General features: G+C 40.2%; 1 protein-coding gene across 3 annotated transcripts; it reads right to left on the bottom strand.

The window, feature by feature from the left end:
* Positions 1-923: 923 nt before the first annotated feature.
* Positions 924-5,270, bottom strand: LOC115121139 (calcitonin-1-like). 3 transcript variants are annotated; one of them, XM_065011281.1, is made up of 4 exons: positions 4,361-5,147; positions 3,523-3,657; positions 1,740-1,937; positions 924-1,472 (listed from the first exon to the last, which is right to left on the bottom strand). In XM_065011281.1, exons 1-3 carry the CDS (start codon positions 4,465-4,467, stop codon positions 1,766-1,768), a joined length of 414 nt encoding a protein of 137 aa, XP_064867353.1. In that variant the 5' UTR covers positions 4,468-5,147; the 3' UTR covers positions 924-1,472; positions 1,740-1,765. The 3 variants fall into 3 exon arrangements, with proteins under 3 accessions (XP_064867353.1, XP_029506027.1, XP_029506026.1); XM_029650167.2 differs by lacking the exons at positions 924-1,472; positions 1,740-1,937 and adding exons at positions 1,944-2,863; positions 5,165-5,270 and having other exon boundaries at positions 4,361-4,451; XM_029650166.2 differs by lacking the exons at positions 924-1,472; positions 1,740-1,937 and adding an exon at positions 1,944-2,863 and having other exon boundaries at positions 4,361-5,140.
* Between the last annotated feature and the right edge of the window lie 3,514 nt (positions 5,271-8,784).

Consider the following 8,784-nt stretch of genomic DNA (forward strand, 5'->3'; position numbering starts at 1 on the left):
CAAATCATGTTGGAAATGTTAGATGTCGTGTACCATCAGCTCTGTCTGCTCTTTACGATTAAAATCCCGTAGAGTTGATTGACGCATCCATGCATCACAAGGTGACATCATTTGAATATTGAATATCTAAGGGAAAGTGTGTTTATGCTAGAGATGTCTTGTAGTGGTTGTAGCTCAATCCCCTCTTTCCGCTGATATAAAGGTTACGCCTATTCCATAAAATGGGGCTTATGAAAGCAATCTTTTCCTACACATGAGAGGATCCAGACACGAAAATCAAATGTAAAACCTGAACATCTGAGCTACAAACTAATAAGTCACCACCATCGAAAGACACACATTACAGGGTTCATAGCCAGAATCGACTGTTTGGCTCTACGACATCCACAAGCTGAACTCTCTGTCGCAAACGTCCTCATTTCGAAGAGGTCTTCTAAAAAAACTGACTGTCTCGACTGAACAGTCAGAGCTACAAACTAAGCACGAAGGTGTCGGTTGTTCTGCTCTAAGGCACACACAAGCTTCAGGGGAGTAGTCTGAAGGTAACCCAATACCGGGTTGTAAAAACAGCTAAACGTGCCACTATTAACATGACCAGATTCCCAGATAGAGGACAGTCACTTCAAAACCTTATTCCTTGTTATTTATTTTTTGACTGTCTGTTTTGTCATATACAAACGTGGTCTTTAATGTGTTTCTATGGGCTATAGCATTAAAGACTAAATTCTATGTTTCATCAAATCATTTTTTATGTATATATATATTTTTTTATAACTACAGGCTCCTAAACTTCTAAATCAAATGGCTAAATGATCCATTTTATGACCATCTTAAAACAATTCCATATGTTAGCTTAGTAGATATTGTGATCTAAGGGCTTAGATCATTGCAGAATAAAACAAGTACACCGACCCATATGTATCTAAAATACATTTTAATCTTGCTTAGATTCACAATTGTTACAATATTTAGATTCTTCAATCGTTTTCCTTTCACTCTTCAAACATACTGTACAATTAATGAAATGTGAAGAAGTGGTCTACATCAAGGCACAAGACACAGCCATGGTCAGGGAAGCTTGTGGGGGCGGAGCTTGATGTAGTCTCCGCACCCCTGCAGTGTGCTGCTGACACAGGAGAGAGGAGTGGTGGGGACTCAGGATCAAACTGCACATGTGCTCTAAGCCAAAACGAGACAGAACCAACTGGCTTGTACAGGGTAAAGATCTGGTGAAAATAGACATAACAGAAGTTTGTTCTTTATTTTTTGTTGTAATGTTTTCTAGGTTGTTGTATTTCCTCATGGTCATAGAGCAAATGAATATCGGTAACACAGAGTATGCAAGAGGTATGCAGGAAATCAGTCCTGTGTTTGAAGGCTGTTTTTTTAAAACAGTGAAGAGTTGTCATTTCTAGATGTCTGTAGTTGGTTCAGGACAGGATGTATTGTTGTCTCACTTAAGGGCTCATACTCTGCAGGGAGAGAAAATGGAAGGAAGTGACTGGTTATCCTCCTTTCTACTGAACTCTAACTCCCAACTTGTATTCATCCATAAGACATAGACCAAATTTGAAGGCCGGAAAAGTTACAAAGAGACTATCTGAAGAGTACTGAAGTAGAATAGATGTGGAAAGACAGAGGCTGGGGAAAGAGCATTAGAGATACAGTAGAGACAGACAGAGGTTGACAGTTAGAGGCACAGCAGTGGGAAGAGAGAGGAGTGTAGAATGTTGTTATACCAAATCCCTGAGGCCTGTTAACACATTCACATAGGTGCTGTCTTGGGGCTGTCTCTCCTTCGTCGTCCGAACGCCTTGGCGCCCACGTTGGTGGGGACGAAGTTACTGTTTCCCATTCCTCCTGATCTGTTCAGGAAGTCAGCCAGGCGGTGGGTGACACATGTGGCAGTATTGCACGCACGCTTCTGTGCTGTAACGCTGCTTTTAGGAAGAGAAAGGACTGGTCATACAAACCTCTCCTAAATTCAGGATTTATTACAAAGATACAAAATGTATGAATTACAATAAAAATAACAAAGGTAATAAATTACTGTTTTCTGGAGAAAATGTATAAAATATATCATCAAATTGAAAATAAAGACATTCAGAGATCTAAACGATGAGATTCAGCTCAAAATTAGTTATTCAACTTACCTCAAATGCACTGTGAATTTACATTTACATATCATATACACTGGGGCTTCACCAATATTGTTTAAACTGTTGTGAACTATTAAAGATGTTAAAAGGCTTTGTTTCACTTGAATAATTAAGATGGAAAATATTTCTGGTATAAAAAAAAAAGTTTATTAAACAAGAACCCTAGTCACGGTTGAAAGAAGCATTGATTAAGATTTTTGGTTTTGATTAAGACTTTGTATATATTGTGAATGATCTGTATAGTAAAGGGATATCATACACCTTAAGATAGGGAAGTGCTACTAAATCCTTATTCACTTTCTAAATTTAAAGGATTGGACTCTGCTTTGTACTTATATATTTTATTCTCTGTCAAAAAAGGGGATTTTAACAAAAGAAAAAGAGAGCAGGGACATTGCGGGACATCAAGGTTTCTCTGCAGTCGGTCAAGCAAGATTCACATGCATCAGCAATCATCAGGCTAGGCTGGAACAGAGGGGTCAGGTTAACTAGGGCTGATGGAGGGGAGGACCGCTCAGATTCCATCATATGAGTCTCCATAGCTTGCATAGCGGTTGCTCTCAGGCAAGCTGCGTTTCTTGCCAGGCGTGCCACTTCCCGTGTTGGTGCGGGGGTACGTCTGCAATTTATGCAGCTCTTGGGACAGTTTGCCCAGCACACAGGTGCTGAGGTTGGAGCAACGCTTGGACATGGGTCTATCCAGGCTGTTAGAGAGAGAGACAAACATGCAGAAACAGGCTCATAGTAACCATGGCATGCAGATGCATCCTGCTGTTATCCACATGCTACAGTAATAACACTGTATTCCAATATCATGCATTTCAAAGTCAATTTTTACTTGCATTTATATAAAAAAAAATACGGTTTAAAGTCATGCTATCAAGTCAGGCAATTAAATAGTATATAGCTATAATGACCTCAGTTACTTAGGCTCATGCGGCAATCCTGTTTATAGCATCGTAGTTAAATTATAACAAACTGCTGTCATGCATCCCATTCCTCTTGCACTAATTCCCATGCTTTCTTCCATTCTTTAGGGTTATTTAGCATTTAGCATTCCGCAACAGGCTTTCTCATAAACAATGCTTAAATAATGAATACATTAAAATGAAGTGTTCCAAAACCCATGCATAGATAATCACAGAGAATATATGCTTTAACTCTAGATTTCCCTGTTGATGGTTGGGCGATGTCCATACCTCTGTCTTTAATAAATACCCATAGCCCTGACTGCTACAGGAGGCAGCGAAGGACTGGCCACATATTAATAAGACATTTGGGGTTATACACCAAGTAAACCTAGATAAAATGAAAATTAATGTCGTTAAAAACAAGTTGTGGAGATGAGAATATCTGTACCTACCTATTTCCTTCATTGGCTTGTTGCTCCAGTTCCTCTGATGTCATTTTAACAAACTCCTTGACGATGGCGTTGAGTAGCCTTCGGGCTTCATAGTCAGTTAGCGTGACTTGGTCTGTTATAGACTCTAAACCAGTTCTGAAAACACATTGACGATTAGGTTGATCAGACTGGAACTGCACCAGCACGTAGGTTATGTGAGTTTGCTCCAGCTAAAAGCCATTTCCTCATGCTTTAAGGGATACGAGCCAAACTCAAAACAATCTGCTAAAAGTGTTCCTTTTAAAAAGCTGACAGGTAGCCAACTTAGAGCTTTATGACTAAATCAATATTGTAGTAAGAACGGTGACCAGGGTCTCTCTATCCGGAATATTGAACACCCATGCATTCTACAACCACTTGGAAATATTCTACATGCAATAGCAATCATCTTAGCCTATTGCTGTGGCATTAAGTTGGATTGTTTCCAGATGGATAGAAGTGGTTAGGAGGTTATACATAGAATGTCTTTATGAGTCACCGGATTGATTAGATTACGATATCGTAATCCAATTGGATCATTTTACTGAAAAGAGGGCATTTAATGTAACGTAATGTATGGATTTCTGTAATCACTTCATGTTATCTGAAAACAAAATCATTTAAATTAGCATACATAAGATATATGTGGCTGCCAAGACATATGAAATAACAACAATTACTATTAGAAAGATGGAAGTATCCCAATGGATCTATGGCGTTTCCTTTTGGGATTGCTACAAATGAACATCTCTGTAGTCTATACATACATTTCAGTGACTGACTGGACATTACAGTGTATATAACGTGCTTTGATCCTCACCTGGCTGGAGCTGCATGTGAGCTGTACATCTGGCAAATGACCAGGAAATAGGTCATGAGGAGGGCAGAGAGCTTCATCATAACCATGGTCCCTGTGGTAAAACACATTACATCCACAACCACAGAAACTTGCCTTTAAAAACATTCACATTCCTCTCAAAGCAGAATAGGACAAGCATTTCATTCGGATCAAAACAAACATCTTTGTTTGTCCCTACACATGACTTATCACATGTAAGCTCCATCCATCTCAGTTCAGTTGCTCACTATTCTACTGGGAGTGAAGAAGCTCCCCATCTCACTCTCCCTGTCCCAATGCATTCTCTTCCCTTCTGCGATGAGACAGTCCTACCAAAGTCCCTAGTTCCCTGCTATCAGAGTGAGCCATCTAGTCTCAGTGCTCCCCTCTAACTGAAGAGAAGAGCTGGGCTTGGAGACGCAGTACCAGACATTGAGGAGGAAGGCATTAGTGATACGATCTAGATTATGAGTTGGAGCCCCAGCCAGCCAGTGGCTCCCACAGGAGCCCATGCATTAGTGGAATGAGCTGTAGTCTAAACCCAGCCCCCCTCTCACAATCACCTCATCTACCCTTGAAAAGCCATCTGAACTGCATTTCTCAACAGCATCTCACACCGGGTCAATGGCCTAGGCAAAGTTTACGCTATCTCATTCTGTCCCCTCTATCATCACTGGAACATTCTGAAGAATTAGCACAATATCTAATAGCCACAGAAATTACATCCCATCCATGCTAGCCCAATGCATCATGTACACAGAAAATTGGTTTAAATTCTCTACTTACTGTGATTGGTTGTTTTCGTGGACGAACAATGGAATGAGTTGAGGTACTTCAAGTTTTAGACCAACTTGTGAATCTGTTGCACCCTGCTACAATGTCCTGTCTTATATATCTACCACTTGGGTTTCTGTACTGACTAAGTAGTTGTTTAATGATCTAATTTTAGCCAATCAGATTGTTCAGCCCCATCCACTAGCCAATCAGGTATCGTCCAGCGGTTACGACAAACCAGTAAAGACAATAGAACACAAATTACGTCATTGTTCTGTCACAAAATGCTCCATTCACAAAAATCTGCTAGTCATTTGCACCATTTGATATCACAACTTGCATTGAGGACAGGGCCAAATCAGACTGGCAGATACAGAAATCATCCTAAAATAGTTCTATATATATTAAAGGTCCCAACAATGTTCCATTGCTTTATGTTTTTGAAGAATCAAGAGAATAATACATCCTCATTGGACTTGCTGGCAGAGCCACCTACTGTACGAACAGGCACACTGCAGCTCTCCAACTCCAGTTACCAAACAGCACACACTTTTGTTGTAGCCCCGGACAAAAACACCTGATTCAACTTTCAAGGGCTTGATGATTAGTTGACAAGTAGAATCAGGTGTGCTTGTCCTGGGCCACAACAAAAAGTATGTACTGTTGGGGGTACTCAAGGACAGGAGATGGGAAACGCTGTACTACAGAATTATCAGGCCACAATCATGTGTTGTTATATTAAAGTAAAATATACATGTTTGGGTTATTTGATATCAACTGTTATAATATTTTAATTGATGATATTGAAACATAATTGTTGAGTTGGTCAAGCTACTTAATTTTGATTGCCATAATGACCAGATTATCAGAATATACAGCATGCTTAGGCCTTTCTACAACCAAAGATGGACGACATGTGTAACTTTTTAGACATAATAAATTCAAAGATGTTGGCAGTTTAAACTAGTGTAACTTTTTAGACATAATACATTCAAAGATGTTGGCAGTTTAAAATAGCTCTGTGAAATGCTTGGACATTAGTCTTGTGGTATTTTTGGAACAATGACGTAGTTAATACATCATATACCATAATCAATTCCCATCCCCTTCCCCATACAGCACACTACTGACTCCTCGGTGAACTGCTCTTTTCAGGGAATCGATGGTGTGGCTGACAATAGTCGGCCCAATTTCTCAGACCTAATTACAGAGCTGTTGGTCTCGGGGCATCATCTTGTTCCCCTTACTTTACATTATTGGGTAAGGTATCGTAAAGCATCCTGCCCAAGAGTCTTCTTTTGCGTCACGGAGGAACCCCATTAGTGTGGATGAGGCTTTTAGTACTATTGAACAGAGTTCCGGACCTATGACGGAGCCACTAAATCAGGGAAATTGGACAGAGCCAGGGTCCACCCCCCTCGGTGCTCCCGGAGACAGCGGAAACTGAGGTTGTGTAGGCGTACAGGCTTGCCTGTATTGCCACTTCCGAATAAAGGCCTAACTATATGTGAACAGATGTAGCATGACCACATATCTATGGATCATCTCAGTCCCTACCTCAACTTTCTGTTCCCCGTTTCTAACTTTCAATTCAATACAGTAACCTTTCCAATCTATTTTGGTCAGAGTATCTCACGGTGCATCAACCTGGTGTAAGTTATATCAGGAGACAGATAATCATTGTCTATCGGAACAGAGAGGGAGGGAACACTGACATGTGACATGATGTACTGTATATAAGGTTGGTTGTATCTATTGAAAGGGTGTTGAGATGACAGAATCACACATTCATTACGCCTCCCAAATCAATACCACACTTTGGTATTGGAATACAATATCAATGCCAAAATAGGAAAGAATTTCAATGTCAAAGAATGAGACTGTATCATACGTGTCTGAATACAAACATTAATGGCACTCAATACATACTGTAGGGCAGGCTAAGCATCTCCTACAAAAAGTAGGGAATTGACTATGTTTGATTACATGGAATAAAGACTGGAGACTGACACAAGCTTCCGCCACTCGATGCTCTCCATGGAAGGTTTGACCACCTGGAGACTGTGGTGACACAGGGATTAGAGACTTAAACATGTACACTTGACCTGGCTGTCCTGTCAGGGCTTCGCTAGGGAATTGGATGGATGTTATTTAGAATCCACTTTGAAATGCAACTTACCTCATCTCTGGTGGAAACAGGAAAGTTTGCACTGTGCATCCTTGCTGGGACATTAAGGAAATGAGATGTAATCACAGAGCCTAGGTTACCCATCAATCAGAGCTCCTCTGTTCTGTGTGATCAAACTGCAGGATGCAGCCACCTCTGACCTGGCCACGGCAGTTCTCTCTCTTTCTGCATGGGGCTGGTGAGGCTCTCTTCTCCTGTGGCATAATGAGGAGAACCGAGTTAAACGCCTGTGCTAAAATTATACTTGTGAGAACCAAACAGCAGCTTATGATATTTGTATTAATATTTAGATTTATGAAATTACATTATTGTTTGTGTCATTGTGAGTCATGGGTGCATAGTCCTATGGGAGTAGCTGAGTAGAGCTGGTTTGTGCACAATAGAAGACAATAGAAGTCGATAGAAGACAATGAAGGTCAATAGAATATAACAGAAGACATTATACAACGGGTGGGCCAAATCCTGAATGTTGATTGGTTAAAACCGGTGTCTATTCCACAAGTTACCACCCTCTAAATCTATGACGTTAAAATCCATCTGACTACGCAATCCACTGTCTCATCAGCCCAGCCAAGCATTTTATAAACTTGATCTCCACTATAAAAAGCATCTAGACATTATCTCACATGTCTTTTATACTAACATTTAGTTTTCAATAGCGGAGATTTGTATAAATCTTGCTGTCTCTCCAACATTTGCAATATTGTTTCAATATTCAAATTAGTTTATTACTATTACACAGCTGCCAATAGTAATGAACGTGTTGGGAGTCGGGAGGAGACAAACAGGCAGGCAGCCTTTCTCTGCCATTTGAAATCATGAATCAGCCGGCATAGTTTTTATGGATATATACAAATAAATGTAAATTGAAAAAAGGTCAAACGAAATTAAATGCAGCTAGTTTGCACTCTTTCCAGCTCCAGTTTGAAGGGATTGTGTTAGCTGTGTTGTTGGCTTGCTCCTCTGAACAACAGTGTCCTGACAAGTGAGCTGTAATGCTCGTCGTCGGTGGAAGGAAGAGTGGACCAAAGCACAGCGTGGAAAGTGTTCATGATATTTATTTTCAAGAAACACTCAAACAAAAATAACAAATCCAACAAAAAAAATGAAAGCGAAGAAAATAACACCCCACAAAACCCAAACGGAAAATCACAACTTATATATGATCCCAGAGACGACGATAAACAGCTGCCTCTGATTGGGAACCACACTCTGCAAAACAACAAAGAAATAGAAAACATAGATTTTCCCACCCGAGTCACACCCTGACCTAACCAAACATAGAGAATAAATAAGGATCTCTAAGGTCAGGGCGTGACAGTAGCACATTTTCTATGCCAGGCGAAATCACACCTCATTAGCTCATTGTTATGGATGTCTCCAAATTAATGTCTCTAGAAAAAAGCTTAAACAAATGCAAATGCAGCTACTTTGCTGTTATTCT

This window comes from Oncorhynchus nerka, linkage group LG27 (assembly GCF_034236695.1).
Source record: "Oncorhynchus nerka isolate Pitt River linkage group LG27, Oner_Uvic_2.0, whole genome shotgun sequence".
Classification (NCBI taxonomy): domain Eukaryota; kingdom Metazoa; phylum Chordata; class Actinopteri; order Salmoniformes; family Salmonidae; genus Oncorhynchus; species Oncorhynchus nerka.